Raw genomic sequence first — 16,519 nt, forward strand, 5'->3', positions numbered from 1 at the left:
TGGAGGGAGTAGCAGACTATTGATTCGGTGAAGCCTGGACGGTCAGAGTATTAGTATAATAGCATGATACAAGCCAGTTATAAACACATATGGATGAGAGGATCGAGTATTAGTATAATAGCATGATACAAGTCAGCTATAAACACATATGGATGAGATAAGAAAAGAGAGAGAAAGAAAGCGGGTTATAGATTCGTAGCCACTTGCAGGACTCCAAAATGATATGTTTATATGAGAGGTGGGATCATATATTAATGGTGTAATATATATGCATAGATAACTATTGTATGAATGAGCTATTAAATTGGGTATATATAGTTGGAGTTAGTAGTTGGCTGTATTATTAAACTTGCTCTTAGAGCAGCTAGGCTGGACCGTAGATTTTTTATTTTTTTTGGACACAAGACCGTTGATTTCTTCGAAACTTGATAGCTGCCTGCCTCATTGTCTTGCACCTTTGGCCTTTGCTATTGCCGCTATGGCACAGGCACCAGCCCGGTAGTAGCTAACACCTTCTACCTCTTGCGGCAGCTCGTCTCCTAGCCGCGGGGGGGCTGCACCGGCGCCGCCTCCCTTCGTGTTTGGCACGAGAAGTGAGCCAGCCACCGTGAACAGAACGATGCCCAGCTTGTTGTCCGCACGCAAAAACCTTAAATCTATAAAGATTTTAGTTTTCGGTGAGGTACGGCCACTGCACGCTCCTCCACCACGCAATCACGGTACTGCATGCTGCGCTGTTCAATCGCTATGCCGTCGTCCAACGTACGGATGGAAACATCGCTTCTGGTCGCGTATTAAGTTCTCTGTGTTTAGGTTCCAGTCAGCCATTAGATCTCTTCCCTGTTTATCGTGCTAGTGTTGCTTTCCTGTTAATCTCGCGACACATGTATATAGTGAGCGGTCGTGCACGCATGCAGAAGGAGGAACGGCGTTTCCTGGGACGACGCTCTGCAACTGGGCATGAGAAGTTTCGAGCACAAGTTCTATAATCTGTTCACCTGCAATTGCTACTCATTTGTGGCAAACTGCTTGAATCGGCTTGCCTACAATGGCTCCGTGAAGTGGAATGTGTTGAATGTGGCTGCTCTTGTTTGGTTGCATGGCCAATGGGTGGATAAAATGCCTGTTGTTCGTTCATTCTTTACTAATAGGGATGGCAGCCTTCTCTTCTCTCTTGATTGGATGGTTCGTATTTGCTGTATACTACATGAAGGATCTAGTGTGCTGACTGTTTTAAAGAACATTTGCACTGAATCCTGTGATGAATTATGGAACGAACCAAGAACTCACTGAAATGATTCATTCTCATGATTATCATGGAATAAATCACACTTTGTATTGAACTTGGAAGAAAACACATGTTACCTACGACACAAATGTGCTACATGTTATGATGTCCTCTGTTTTTTTTGGTGATCCTAAATCTAAGTTGGTGGCATCCTGCAAACGGTGGACTCCTTGTTCTTATTAGGGTTTTTATTTATCCATTGCCATCGCCGTTCTGTTAATCTGTCAATCGTACGCAAAACGAAGGCGGTTGCTGCACCATGTTCACAAATTCACGACCACATGGCGCGGTGAAAATTGCCGGCCGGTCATCGTGAGAGTTCGTAAGGTGACATGGTTGCTTTACGACTTTGTCACGTGTGTGTGGATCGCCCAACAAATAATGAGCTAGACCAATCATAAAGCTAATAACTCCTCCTGCTCCCACCTAACCTAACGCGACACATGAAAAAAGCACGCAATGGGAGGGAGACACGCGGATATGATACCAGACCGGCTGCCATGCCAACTCCTTTGCCTTTGCGAGCAACAGCCTCGCTGAATTTTGGAAGAAACTGGCCCACTCCAGCGAAAAAAAGAAAAAAAACAGAGCAAGGAGAGCAGAGGAGCCGATCACGGCCCTGAAGTCTGAATCGAACTCGCGGCGACCGGCGGGGCAAGTCCAAACTCCACACGAGCGCGAACCCGCATCCTATTCGGCCACATCTCCCTCCCGCGAAATCTGGGCCATCCGCTCTGTCACTTCCCCCACCCTTTATCGTCGTAATTAATATTTGTGATGAATAAATTGGCTTTGCAAATGATTTAATTAATGAATTGGTTTGAAAAGATGTGTGGATGTTCGTGTGAGTGTATGTGACTAATTGGGGTCATGTTGTGATATCTATGCTCAGGAACGGTTGTTTTGTCTGATTGTGTGCAGGTGACTTGAGGTCAGCCTTGATCAATGATGAGGACCATAACTATGGTTAGGGAGGAGCGGGGGTTTAGTGCGGTCGGAATACCGTGTGAGAAGGTGACTAGAGTCAAGATTCTTGGAGATCAACTTTGATCAACGATGGGGATCGGGACTAGACTCAGGGAGAAGTTGAGATCCAGATAGTAAAGGATACCGGGTGACAAAGTTGGATACGAGATGGCACATGGTGGATGGGCACCGTGTGGAAGAGATCTTCGCAATGGGCTTCACGAGATGTGTGTGCAGGCGTCGGCGTTTGCGAAGAAAATTGGAAGAAGAATTGGAGTGAAGCATATGGTTGCTACAGTACTTGAGGTACTGTAGTGTGTAGTATACAGTATGCACGTATGTGTTGTACATGTGTACTGCAGGTGCTTGTCGACATGGTCCAGAAATAAGCCTGCCAATGGGTTGGCATCCACCCCGAATCCAACCCAACCCAAAGTGACTATAGCAAAATTGTCACTCCAATCCAGACCAAGAATTCCTTGAGCTAACCCCACCCAACCCAACCCACAAAGTTGCTCAGTCCAAATTCAACACAATCCACGGGTGGAATCCATTTTCCAATCCATACCCAATCCATGGCAGGAAGCAGAGCAGAGCAGAGCAGTCGGCGAACACTCACACTGCATACAGCTACTAGCATACTTACAAATAACATAAGCAAGATGCAAAAATAATCAATCAACGCTGCTAGCATACTTAGAACTTTTGATGCTTTAAGTAGTGCCATCCAACAAGTTTTGGCAACTAAATATTACAATTATCACTAGAGATTCTACTAGAGCAACAGGCTCAAGAGAAAATCTCCAACAAAAAATGCTATCAAGCATTACAAGCCTCGGAACCATGTATAACTGAACACCAACAATTTCTTCATGTCTCAATCTTTAGATTGCCTTCTAAGATAACCAAAACCAAAAACCCTTCCAATTCTCAGCCACACATTCTTGCAGATGACAGTAACCTGAAAGAAGTAGATGTCATCAGAAATTTATATCTAGGAATAACTAGAAAATTGTGACTTCGTTGCTTAAGAAAGCAAATATACAAAATTACAATAACATTTTAAATAATGTGACCTTTGCAGTGTTATCAAAACAATGTGCCAAATTGAATCAATTGGTAAATAATGAATAGTAACATTTTATATACAAACAAAATAGGCAACAAAGTGGTAAACTCAAATTTGGAAAAATGCAGGTTCAAGAGAAGTATTCCATTCCAAATTTCCAATACGCCAAAGGAAAAGTTGAATTTAAAGTTGCATATATGTATATGGAAAGTCACCTTTCCATCTTCTTCACTTCACCACCTGAATAAATCAGGACAAATTTCCACCTGTAAATGATATATGATCACTACTTCATGATTGAAATACACAGAACATTTATGGAGGAATCATTTATCACTATTATACCTTCAGCACCTGGAATATTGATCAAAGGATCGTTGGCTTTAATTAACCAATCTTTCGCACAAATGAGAGCTTCAAGCATTTCAGGTGTTAACGAACTTCGTGTGTCACCAAGTATCCTGCCCCCACAACTGAATGCTGATTCGGAAGATACAGTGCTGAGGGGTATTGCTAGGAAATCTCTGGCCATAGATGACAATACCGGGAATTTTTGAGCATGTCTCTTCCACCAGTCCAAAACATCGAAACTCTCACTATCCTCCTCAACATCTTCTTCTAAATATATGGCAAATTCTGATTTCGTTTGCTGTGCAGTCCTCCTTCAAGACTTGTATAAAGCAAACTCTTCCTCGAGTTTTCTTTTCTCAAGAACAGGTGATCCAACACTGCTGCTGCCTTCACGAGAATGTGAAAGCATGTGAATATCATTTCTTCTTACAAACCCTTCGTATTTTTCATAATAATCCTTCAACCAATCTTCAGCAGAACCCACTTTTTCGACAATCTCTGTCACACTGTTAGATGTTTTCTCATAAAAGAAATTCAAATAATCTCCTTTTCTTCTTGGATCTAACATTGTGGCAATGACAAGTGCAGAGTTAAACCCACTGTCCCAAAATTTGACAAACTTTGAGAGCATAGCTGCAGCCAATACCTTTAAAATATCACTAGTCTGCCAATCAGGGTCATTCAATGCATGACGAATTTGTAGCACCAAGGGCAAGAACCTATGTGCTGTTGGTTTCCTATCTGCTGACACCGATAATGTGGCTTCTTCAAAAGCTTTAAGAAAAGCACAAATTGATTCAACTTTCTGCCATTCTTGTTCAGTCGGTGCAACTTCACCATGTTGATTTGCATAGCTATCCAGGACAGATCTGTACATTAATCCTTCTACAATCATTTTATAGGTGGAATTCCATCTAGTCGGTGTATCAAAAGAAAAACTCAACTTCGAAGGAAGATTTTTCGAGTTTGCCATAGAATTGAAATCTTGCATTCTTGATACTGAAGAATCTAAATGCTTCAACAACTCACGTAGCTTGTGTATTGTAGGTTTAATTATCTTCATACCATCCTGAACCAAAATATTTAGGATATGGGCACAACATCTAACATGCAAATGCTGACCCTCAAACATCAATGCATTCTTGTGATTCTTTATCAACTCTTGACATGCAAAATTGTTATTACTAGCATTATCTAAAGTTATAGTAAACAGTTTGCTTCTAATGCCCCAATATGTCAAGCAACTCATTATAGCTTCTTCAATGGCGAATCCCGTGTGGGGATACTTCAATTCCTTAAAGCTTATAATTTTCTTCTTAATGTTAAACTCTCTATCAATATAGTGTGCTGTGACAACCATGTAGCCTATATTTTGAATTGAAGTCCACATATTGGATGTTAGACATACGTGCGAATCAAGATTATGTAATTCAGCGCAAGTCTTCCCTCATTCGCTCATACAAGTTAAAGGCATCATCACGAAGTGTTTGACGCCCCACAACTTTGAAAGTTGGCTGCATGGACTCCACCCACTCCAAAAAATAAGGATCCTCAATTTTCTTGAATGGCACCTATGCATGAATGAAGAATCTGACCATTAGCTCCCGGCTTCTCTTAGGATCAAACACGAAACCTTCCCCAGTCTGTTTCTTAATTGTTGCAAGGAAGTTGATTCTAGCATCACCATCAATAGCTGGACATGATTCGGCTATGTGATTAATAAGGTGACTTGTTCCTGACTTTTTGGTGGCTGTCAATCTTAAGCTACAATATTTGCATTGAGTCTTGGGGACACCATCTATCATTACAACCTCTTGCTGAAAGTGTTCCCATACTTTAGCTCTCTTACGTGTTCTTGAAGATTGATTATTATTTGGACTATTAGTACCTGAACTCTCTGACATTTGTATGGACATATTTATTATTGAGTTTGTTCAATTGCCTGCATAGAGGAAGAAATCTAAAATCAAGATAGTTGAAAGAACATGGTCTATAATTATTTTTTTCACACATTGTACACGTGCTACAATCTAAAAATTGCACACTAAAATTCCATTGACCATAGAATTAATTTGCATCTCAAAATCATATCAGGACTCAATCTGTAATGATATGTTAAATAATTTGCATTGGGAGATGAAGGGAACCTGCATTCACTATACCTCCTTATCTTTTTCTTGAAATCTTGGAACTCCTGCACATAAACCCATCGAAGATTGTAATTTTGAGCAAGTTAACTCCTCAGTAAAACCAACAAAAAAAAACAAAATCTTATAGAAACTATCACACCAATCACACTGTTCACATACGTCGTGGTACTTGGGCTTCTCCACTTGGGCTTCTCAGGGAGATTGGCGACGCGGCCGGACCGCCGGAGCATGACATCCTCGCCAGCGCCCGGCAGCACACACACCTTCCTCTTCTTTTTCTTCACCTGCACCCGCAACCACCAAGATCAGGAAGAGACCCAAAAAAAAACACAAACAAAACAACCAAGATAGATCAAAGACCGAGAAAAACCAGGGAAAAAGAAAAGAAATGGTGGTGGGGGAGGGAATCTGACCGGCGACGGCTTGGCAGCGGATTCGCGGACGGTGGCGAAGAGGTGGAGGAGGCGAAGCAAGGGGAGGGAGCGGTGGCGGCGGAAGGAGTGGAGGCTGGAGCCGTGGACGACTGACGACGCTAGGTTTGGAGAGTACCGGACTGTCTAGTGCATCCAAAGAAATCCATGGACTGAATCCAATTTGGATCCAAAAATCAGAAACCAAAAACCAATCCAGTCCAAACCGTTTCCACCTCCACCCTAACCAGTCCAGCCCATTAAACTCCTCAATCCATTTCCATCCATCCAAACTACACCCAAAGCTGAAACTAATCCATTGGGCCCATTTCAATCCAGCCCATTGGCAGGCTTATCCAGGAAGCATATGCATGTATGTGTGGTGCATGGCATGCATATGTGTGTTGATCTGATTGGTTGGTTTTGGAGCCCAGCTGGTCTACACAGTAGATGGGGCTCATTGGTTGGCTGCATGCCGAGTGGGCCGGCCCAGGAAGCAGCAGCGAGCGGTGAAGGCCTACGCATGAGGAGATCGAGTCCGACTCGGTGTGATTGTCTGTGGCCGGTGCGGCTGCAGGTTTTGGAAATTGTATTTTGGTTTGGAAATCGAGGGATGAGTCCTATTAGAAATAGGAGCTCTACTCCTATTTTGAGTAGGAGTATTTTTGGTATGAATAGATGAGAGGTTGAGGCTAGAAGCATATCGACTTTTTGGAGAGAAAAGTTAGGGTTTGCTTCGAGACTTTAATTCTTGTTGGGAGAGAAAATTTAGGGTTTGCTTCGAGGCTTTAATTCTACTTAAGAGTTTGATCCTAGTAGGTTTGTTTGGTCTTCCGCTCTCCCCGCCTTGCTCGCCTAATCCGAAGCCCAAACTCTCCTCGCTCGAAAACTTGCCGCCTCATCACGCCGGAGAGCATCATCACCGCCATCTCCTACCGCAGCAGCCATGAACAGGATCGGTGAGCACTCGCCTCTCCCCTACTTCGCTTTTTGTCACACCCTTGCTGTTTTTTTGGGTGATTCCGTGATTGGGGTTTATGGCTTATTGTTTGCAGTGGCGGGTTTCTTATGCAGAGCTCTCATCGGAGGACAAGGCTAACCTCGTGGAGACACTCAAGGTATAACCTCTTCCTCTCTCGCTGTGATGATCACTTCAATTGGAGCGATCGTGCAATGATGTTTTGTTGATTCGGTGATGTGCTTGTGCAGAACAAGCTGCAGGCGTTGGTGGAGCAACATGTTGACGTGCTCGAGAGCCTGGCTCCCGCAGTCAAGAAGCGCGTTGATGTGCTCATGGAGATTCAGGTAAAGACAAAATTGCTAAGACTAGAGAGAGCTTCGATTCGCAGCATATTTTCGTTCATCCTACTGTTTATTATGCAAACCCATTGTGGTGTACATAGTGACAATATCATCAATGAAACATGAGATTGACTACGAGTTTTTGCATGGTTTAATTCCCTCTGATCCAGAGGCTTCCTTATGCATATTTTAGTATTGTTATGTTCGTGAGTATAAAACGGTTGGATTAGATGTTTTATCCTTTATTATCTGTAGTTGCTTCTATACTCTTAAGAAATTACAAACTATGCTCTCGTATGCCAGTGATATCCATTGATTTCGTAAATAGATTTTTTTACCTTAGCCTTTTAATGTTATTTAGTTGATTGTGTTATATTTGCTACAAACTTTATTCCACATATTTAAAAGTTTCTAAAACATGTTAAATGTTTCAGAGCCAACATGATGAACTAGAAGCGAAGTTCTTCGAGGAAAAAGCTGCTCTAGAAGCTAAATATCAGAAGCTTTATGGACCATTGTACTCAAAGGTAACACATACTTTTTGTTGCAATGTAACGCAATCTGGCCTTACTCACTTATCTTTCCTTTCAAAAAGAGTTGCATGTTTTGTGTACATGCAACTCTTCTCTAAGAAACATATCTTGAATTATGTTTCTGAGTTTTCAATATGATGTGTTGTTCTGGTGACATTTTTTGTGCTTGCAAATTTCCAGCGTTCTAAAATTGTGAGTGGTGTTCTTGAAGTAAAGGGCGAGGCCGAAGAAAGAGGTGATATATCATTCTTGTTCATACAATAGGTGTTCTGGGCATGTCTGGGGTTATTGATAGATTCGGTACCCTTTTAGTTTTTTCTATAATCTTGTTACGATGCTTCCATGCAGAGGAAAAGGGTGTTCCATATTTCTGGATCAATGCAATGAAGAACAATGAGATTCTTGCTGAGGAGGTGAGAGGCTTTTCTAGTTTGTAAATTCCCACTTTCCAAAGTTATAAATGTTTATGCTGTCATTAGAACTTGAGCTTATTTATTTGTTAAGTGTGCCGATTTGCTTAGTGCTGATGATTTTTTAATGATTTTTTTTCCTTTTCCACTGCCACGGATCCATGAGAGTGATGAGGAAGCTCTGAAGTACCTTAAGGACATCAAATGGTGCAGAATTGATGATCCAAAGGGTTTTAAGTTCGAATTCTTCTTCGATACAAATCCCTTTAAAAATCAAGTGCGGACTAAAACATACCACATGATCGATGAAGATGATGAACCCATCCTAGAGAAAGCAATTGGGTATATATCATTTTGTTCCTGCAAATTTGTGTTTTTGTTAGGATGAAAAAAAAATCTCTCTTGCATTTCCTATTTGAAATATTCCCTGACTGCTTTATTTTTTAGACTAAAATCGAATGGCATCCAGGATATTGTTTGACACAGGTGCTAACAAAGGAGAGTTCAGAGAGCACTAAACCTATAACAAAGATTGAAGAATGTGAGAGCTTCTTTAACTTCTTCAGCCCCCCTCAAGTTCCAAATGACGACACAAAAATTGACGAAAATACCGTAAGTTGAACAAGTAATTATTCTATATACATTGATTCCTAAAACATTATGCCCAAACTTATGGCCTTTTTGGTTGTTGCTTCTTAACAGGCTGAAGAATTGCAGAACCAAATGGAACGAGATTATGACATCGCGTAAGCTATTATGCTCCATTGCATTCTTAACCGATTAGAATTTTTTTTATTTTTGGAAAGGAGAAGCGATTACTATTGTGTTATTATGCATGATGTATACTGAAACACAATTCTTTAAATTATTTATGAACAGCATACTTCATGCATATATTATCTGGTTATAAATTAGCTTGCCCATATTGCCAGATCTACTCTCAGGGATAAGATTATACCACACGCTGTTTCTTGGTTCACTGGAGAGGCTGTTCAAGATGAGGATTATGGGACTTCTTGGGTGGATGATGAAGAAGAGGATGACGACGACGATGAATATAGTGATGAAGAAGCATAAGGCATTCAAGTGTCGTTTGTTCTACTGGGGTATTAGAACATCAGATGCTTTTATCTCTATTGTTATCCCTCTATTTTGAACGGAAGGCTGGCAGAGTTGCTGGACAGCAGGATGAGCGACCTGCGGAGTGCAAGCTGCAGTAGTTTTTCTGTCTTTTTTTTTATCTTAGTTCTCCGAAGTCAGATGGAGTGAAGGATATGTAACTACTAAAAGTTGATTTTATTTTAAAGAATACTAAAAGTTGATTTTCCAACTTTTCTATGTGCTTTTTTATTTTCTCCCATTGTTGCCATATACAAGCGCGACGCGATGCGGCGCATGCTAACATCTGCATAGGGTTAGTAAGAGGCATATCAAAAGCAACAACATCAAATCAACGCCAAGATGAAGGAATCCAAAAAAAGAAGTCCCAAATTTTCATGCTTCACCGATCACACACAACCACACAAACACAGGAAAGAAAGTGAGGCACCTTACCCACCGGACCATGAACGGTTTGGCATAGCCCTCCACCAGCAAGTCCACCATGCTGGCGACGCCTCCTTCCTCGAGCAGCTCCACTCCTCCTGTGCCGTGCCCTGTCCCGCTACCTTAGTTGTAATACCGCTGCAAGCTTCAGCGTGGCAACGGCAGCCAATGTCACTGTGAACTCCGGTGGTTTCCTCATCTGGCACTCTACCTTGTACCCTCTCCCCGCTCCATTCCCAAAGGCCGCCAGTGGGGAGAGAGGAGCGGCGCTGACAGCCTATAACCATATGCAGGGGCTACATTCACTATGAAAGGTTTTGAGCAATAGACAGGATTAACCGAATTCGGTCTTGCCTTTTCCTAATAACAATTCATTCCTAAGTTTTGACTAACCAAACTTTGCTAGAAACCGAATTAATTAACCAAAAGACTGAATGCACACCCGTAGACAGGAATCAATTATATAACCAACTTATTTACTACGGCACTGTAACTAAACACTTTCTCTGAAAGTTTCCTGCATGCTTGGAACCAAGAATATACATATATATAGCTATTAGAAAAACATTGATCCCAATTGCTGTAAACAGAAGTACATCACTGAAACACATGTTCAACAGAACAATTTCCAAGACAAGCTCATCCCTGAATCAAAACTTACACTGGCATTCATGGTAAAACGAACCTGATACAAATACAATCACATAAAACAAAATCAATTGCGCAGGATAAAAACTGAAACAGGTATGAACATGAACTATGAGAATCAATCAAAACATTGAAGATAAAATATTTTCTTCCTTTATAACATAATGTGTGCAATTGTATCACAAGATAATTCAGATATTCCTCAAATCTGAATCTTAATGAGCTTACAAAGTTACAACTTACAAATCAACAATAATCAATGGAGTAACCATCACCTCAGTTCTGTCGATAGGCAATATAATTGGCCAGGTGTAGAAGTGGTGCTGCCTTCTCTTGATCAAATCCTGAAAAAAGTTGTTCCCTTGCATCAGAAAGCAACTTTTCTGCAAACCCCCGTGATTTCTCCAGCCCAAGTAATTTCGGGTATGTCGTCTTGTCACTCGCCAAGTCCTTCCCTGCTGTCTTGCCAAGCTCCTCAGAAGACTTGGTCACATCAAGTATATCATCAACAATCCTATCGACCTCGCATACATGCGCAAACGTTCAATCTGCTCATAAGAGCGACCTCCCAAGATTGCCCCAATAACCATTGATTCCTCAAGGATTTGATGCCTATTCTTTTTTCTAATTAAAATGTTTCTAATCCAACCAATACACTGTAATTTCTTCAGTAAAATTGTGCTTAACCAGCTGTGAGCTGTGAGCCTAAATGATATCTCGAGTTAAATCTTGCTACTTATTTTCAAGTATTATACCACATGAGGGAGAAGCAAAAGCCTCACCTCATGGTCGCAATCGACCATATGCTGCTCGGAGAGCATGTCCATCTTGCCCGTTGCTAGGTAGCTCGCTCCCTCTAGCGCCCCGGATGCGCTGAACGACCAGCACGAGCTGCACGATCCCTACAAAAAAAGTGAGAAACACTAAGACAGCAGATAAAATCTTGGAATAGAGCGGTCCATGAGTCAAAGGGGGAGTTCTTGGTTTGGGGGGAAAATCGGTGGGAGCCAGGAGGGGGAACCTGGTTCTTGACAGAGCTGACGGCATCGTGGTCCCTCGAAGCGAAGTCGTCGGTGGGGAGGACGGCCGCCTCGTGGGCCGACCCGCCGAGCTCCTTCAGGAAGGCGCGGCACGACGTGCGGAGATCCAGGTAGGTCCAGCGAAACTCGGCCAGGGTGAGGCCGGAGAACTTGGTGACGTCGTGGACTGCGGAGGGGTCGAGCGGCTGGTGGCGGCGCGCGCGGTGGAGGTTGGCCTTGAACACGGACAGTTAGTACGCGCGCTCGTCGGCGTCTCTGTAGGACTTGCCGAACCTCTGCACATGGCATGCATGCACTGTGAAACCGGGCACCAGCGGTGGAAGAAACAGGCACACGACATAGTCAAAGGCGAGATTAACAGTGAGATTACCGGCAAACCGCGTTTTCCCGGTCGCAGACGCGCTCGCGAGGAGCCGTAATCGCAAGACAACGACGTGTAAAAAAAACGAGGTAGCCAGAAAAAAATTCAAAAAAAGAGAAAATCTGTACGGTTAGGGGAGTTATTGATTGATTGATGATCTATCCACCTACCCCTCCGAAGCACATCTTAATTCTTGACAAGGAATTTTGTTGGCACATCTTTAATTCTTGACAAGAATATTTTTTTGTCATCTTGCTGCATGGCTGGCATGAGTGTCGCAGCCTCATTTTTTCTCATACTTATACTTATAAGCCAAAATTTAAAATTTAAAAAATTATTTTAGAGTTTATTTTATAATATTTGTTTTTAAATCGCTAAGAACATATATATATATATATATATATATATATATATATATAAGTTTTAGCCATAAATTATTTTTTGTTACTAATAAATCAGACGGATAAACATACGTATAAACAAAACGATGGGCTCTATCTCTTGAAAGTTTGTAGAAAGGTCCTTTTCAACAAAACAGCGGCGAATTGAGGAATGATTTATACATGAAAATTCATGTAGTGTATTTTAAAACGGATGGTTGATTAATTCATTACCATTCTCACGCAACATACCTCATGTTTGAAATATAATACCAAAAAATGTGACAACATGATGATTTGGAGAATTTGAAATCTTATGGGCGAAGTGACACGCCATGTGGATAATAACATATAAAAAGTCATGTTTATAAGTAGAAAGGCTATTATACTTTTTAAATATATTTTTTCAATATAAATTTGTGCACTTTAAGCGTATGTGTTTTCCGCGGCAAAGCGCAGAGGTGTCGTCTACACTAGCATGGGTTCGGTCATCTGTAACGGGCGGCAAGCCTCATCTCTATTGAGTAGGGCCCCCGTCACAGAACAAAGGTCACTGATGTGGTAAAATATCTCAATCGGGCATCCGGCCATCACGGATGACACACATGTCAATCGGACCAACACAAAAACCCATCATACATGACACTCATCTCTAACGGGTCTAAACTATAGCCTGCCACAGATGAGTATAATCCAAAAAAATAAATTTTGTTTTTTGCTAGCCTCAGGCGCCTCTCCCAGGTTGGGCCAATATTTTCTGCACACTTTATCCTCACTCGTGTGCACCCGGAACGGTCATCCGTGACGGACACCAACTTGAGGCCCGATTGAGATATAGAATGTTATCTCAATCGGGCCTAAACTACGGCCTGTCATTGATATGTGTCATCCGTGACGGGCCTGAGTTTTATGCCCATCTAACATCTCTATATGACCATATCTCAATCGGACGTTTTTTTTGGCCCGATTGAGATGGCTTTTTTATGACGGCCCGCTAATTCCAGATATGTTAGAGGCCATCACAGATGGAAGGTTTTGTAGCTAGTTAGTTCGACTACGCGAGCAGCCAACACTGATGTGTGTGGATCCGCCAGGACCAAGTTGACTCTGAGACGAAATTCTACAATTGCTCCGTCTTGCAGCAACTGCCTCTTGAGTCATTAACATGACGGCGGCCTCACAGGGTGTTTTGCTCCTCCGCTCGAGAGCGTTGTGGTTAATCAGTTGATACTAGGGATGCCTGCTTCGGTTCAGTATTGTGGAGCAACATATAACTTCCTGGTCTAGGTATTATCATTTTTCTAGGACAACATTCAATTCGCATGGTAGATATAAATTGAGTGCAAACTGTAGAGGGTAGAAACAAAGCCTTCAATATCCCTGTCCATAGTTAACGCTTTGGTTCTCCTCCATGTAAATATTTTAGGCATAGTAGAGAGTTCCTCAGACAACACATATGGTGCCTCCCTGAGCTATGTATTCAGAAATGTCGCTCACAAATTTTCATTTAAGCTTTCATGGCTTTGCTTTTTAGGGATACTTCCATCCACCATAGAATCAAAAGTGATAATTATTGACTGCATGTTAAGTAGTGAGTTAATTAGCATGAGAATGGAAGGCATTGGGATGCCATACTATCCAGAAATATAACATGAAGCTAGTTCAACTCAATTCTCTCTGCACAGCCTTATGTGGTGAGAAATACCCAATCAAAGAGAACATGGATTGCTATTGCAACACCAAACTATGTTCGTCAACAACATGCAACCCTATAGCATCCAACTAATGGGTTGCAGGTCAACTAAATGCAGGGCCATCTTAGGGATCTAGGCCGGTTGTCTTCTAAAATATAGAGCCGGTCCTAACCGAATGTAATACGTTGTAGAATTATCGTCTATGGCAAACTATTCTAGACACAAAGAGAGGAAAATGATATGTAAGGGCCCAAGAATTCATGCTATTTTTCCTTAAAAACTCATATGGGTAATTAGTCCTTGACAACTTTGTAAAAAAATAACAACTCCTTTGTTTTTCCTTATAACTGTCCATAATGCAGCCCTACCTTTGATAGATGAATATTCACACCAAGGTCAAGAAAAACCAAAGAATAATTACATTTTTGAATTTCTTATGAAACATTGCAATATTGAATTGTTGACCTAGTTAGGTAGTATTTTCGACCTAGTCAAGCAGTATTTTCTTTAGGTGGATAACGAGGATGTAAATTTTGATTAAAGGTAGAAACTTCAATATCTCTAGAGGGGGAATATCATGTTTTTCCCTAAGAAAGAAACAAGGCTTGTGATGTAATTTTTATTTGCAATTTATTTGTTTTGAGGAAATGTTAATGTAATTTCAAAACCGACAATGGGTAGAAGGCTAGAACGAACAAGGAATGGCAGCCCATTTGCATAAGACCGCCTATTGGACCAAAGCCCAACTGAAGAACCACGAGTCTCACGAGTGAGCTGATACCATTTTTTCAGTGAAAACAATTAATTCTATGTGATAGTCGACTAGTCGTAAATTGATTGTAGACCATAGATGGTAGAAACAAGCCTTCAATATCCTTATCCCTAGTAACACTTTGGTTCTCCTATTGGTGAATATATTAGCAGAGATAGGCAGCTAGCTCCTCATAAGTTGTAACCAACACATATGGTGTCTCACTGAGATAAAGAATAAAATGGTGCTCACAAATTGCATTTTAGGTTTGTTCTCAACTTATCATATCTTTTGCTTCCTAGGGATGTATATATTACTTCCATCCACCATAGAATAACTGTGTGTTAGCTATGAGTTAGCATGCATGAGAATGGTAGGCATTGGGATGTTATAGAATCCATGAAAAGAACAAGCGTCTAGTTCAATTCCATTATGTCTGCAAACCCTCACGAACTGAGATACTCAATCAAGCTAAGGCAGGGATTGCTGTTCGTGCACAACAGCTTCTTTGTCAATAGCATGCAGGCTTTAACGCACATGATGCAAACTTACTGAACAGTTCCATCCCAATGCAACATATTTGAGATGCAAAGAAGAAGTACAAGATGTAAGATCCCAAGCTCATTTTTCTTATAAAAATTGTAGGAATAAGTTGTCCATGACAACTTTGAAAGTTCTCAACTCTTTTACGTTTCATATTGCTTTTCCTTATGTACAGCCATATTTCGATCAATGAGCCTTTCTCTCCGAGATCAGGAGAACTAAAGAATTCGAGAGAAGATTAAATTGGTTAAAATCTCGGAATCCTTTTTCTTCCGAGACATTGTAATTTTGAATGGCCGATCTTAGTGAGGTTGTAGATTTCGACCAAGGTATATGTAAAATTTCAATATTTCGAGGGTAAAATGCATGTACTTTCCCTTAGAAAGAGTAGAGAAATGCTCATGGGTTTTCTGGCTAGCTCTACAAGGTAGTGAGCTAGATGACTTGGGTTCGAAGCCTCACCCCTTCTAATTAATTAATATTAAGTCATTCTCTAATATTCGCTTCTTTTCTTTCTTAGAAAGATTACGAGAACTGTAGTGTAATTTTATTTGCAATACTTTTTGTTATATTTTATTTTCTTCAAGGGTGTGTTTGGAGCTGTTAGCATGTGGTGATGGTGTGTTTTTATTTTCCTTTTTGTTTTCTTGATTATAGCATCCCAGGGTTTCTTGTATTCTTTTTTCTACTATATTCAATGAAATTGACACAATCATGTCCCGGTTCGTTAAAAAAAAACTTTGTTTAGAGGAAATGGTAATATGCTATTTGAAAATCCACATGGAAGGCTAGAACAACGGCAGCCCATTTATTATTATAGAATGCGGCCTGTTGGACCACAGCCCATCTAGAGAACCACAAAAGCATAACGGCCCAATCCAATAGCATCACGTGCGCACACGCTGGTGGACTGGTGGTCCCATCTCGTCAACTCTTGGGGCCCCACATGCCAGCGACAGCCAACCGCCTCCGGTTCACCGGACGCGGTCCACGGAACACCACCACCCATTTTTGGCGGGAAGAATTGGCGCCAAGCCGCCGCCTCCTTCCCGCCAAGAACACCATCCCCCACCCGCCT

At 41.5% G+C, this 16,519-nt stretch overlaps 2 protein-coding genes across 4 annotated transcripts; one reads left to right on the top strand and one right to left on the bottom strand.

The window, feature by feature from the left end:
* The first annotated feature begins 2,422 nt into the window (after positions 1–2,422).
* LOC127773467 (nucleosome assembly protein 1-like 4) lies at positions 2,423–9,809 on the top strand. Its single transcript, XM_052299532.1, has 11 exons — positions 2,423–2,560; positions 7,290–7,352; positions 7,444–7,539; positions 7,971–8,063; positions 8,250–8,304; positions 8,418–8,481; positions 8,636–8,849; positions 8,927–9,091; positions 9,182–9,225; positions 9,412–9,549; positions 9,633–9,809. Exons 1-11 carry the CDS (start codon positions 2,423–2,425, stop codon positions 9,697–9,699), a joined length of 1,137 nt encoding a protein of 378 aa, XP_052155492.1. The 3' UTR covers positions 9,700–9,809.
* Positions 9,810–9,846: 37 nt separating this feature from the next.
* LOC127772742 (uncharacterized) lies at positions 9,847–12,013 on the bottom strand. 3 transcript variants are annotated; one of them, XM_052298704.1, is made up of 4 exons: positions 11,694–12,013; positions 11,455–11,574; positions 10,948–11,016; positions 9,847–10,301 (listed from the first exon to the last, which is right to left on the bottom strand). In XM_052298704.1, the coding sequence occupies exons 2-4, from the start codon at positions 11,497–11,499 to the stop codon at positions 10,143–10,145; spliced, it is 273 nt and encodes a 90-aa protein (XP_052154664.1). In that variant the 5' UTR covers positions 11,500–11,574; positions 11,694–12,013; the 3' UTR covers positions 9,847–10,142. The 3 variants fall into 3 exon arrangements, 1 of the variants encoding a protein (XP_052154664.1); XR_008017461.1 differs by lacking the exon at positions 9,847–10,301 and adding an exon at positions 10,309–10,709 and having other exon boundaries at positions 10,948–11,574; positions 11,694–11,722; XR_008017462.1 differs by lacking the exons at positions 9,847–10,301; positions 11,694–12,013 and having other exon boundaries at positions 10,755–11,377; positions 11,455–11,569.
* Positions 12,014–16,519: the final 4,506 nt, after the last annotated feature.

The sequence above is a fragment of the Oryza glaberrima genome, chromosome 5 (assembly GCF_000147395.1).
Source record: "Oryza glaberrima chromosome 5, OglaRS2, whole genome shotgun sequence".
Classification (NCBI taxonomy): domain Eukaryota; kingdom Viridiplantae; phylum Streptophyta; class Magnoliopsida; order Poales; family Poaceae; genus Oryza; species Oryza glaberrima.

Bases quoted from the DNA above. Each gene is read 5' to 3' on its own strand.
- LOC127773467 (XM_052299532.1), top strand. From the start codon at position 2,423: ATGGCACATGGTGGATGGGCACCGTGTGGAAGAGATCTTCGCAATGGG. The intron at 7,540-7,970 runs GTAAAGACAAAA...TAAATGTTTCAG, and splicing joins ATGTGCTCATGGAGATTCAG to AGCCAACATGATGAACTAGA. The intron at 9,092-9,181 runs GTAAGTTGAACA...GCTTCTTAACAG, and splicing joins CAAAAATTGACGAAAATACC to GCTGAAGAATTGCAGAACCA.
- LOC127772742 (XM_052298704.1), bottom strand. From the start codon at position 11,499: ATGGACATGCTCTCCGAGCAGCATATGGTCGATTGCGACCATGAG. The intron at 11,017-11,454 runs GTGAGGCTTTTG...AACTTTTTTCAG, and splicing joins TGGTCGATTGCGACCATGAG to GATTTGATCAAGAGAAGGCA. The intron at 10,302-10,947 runs GTGATGGTTACT...ATATGGTTATAG, and splicing joins TGCCTATCGACAGAACTGAG to GCTGTCAGCGCCGCTCCTCT.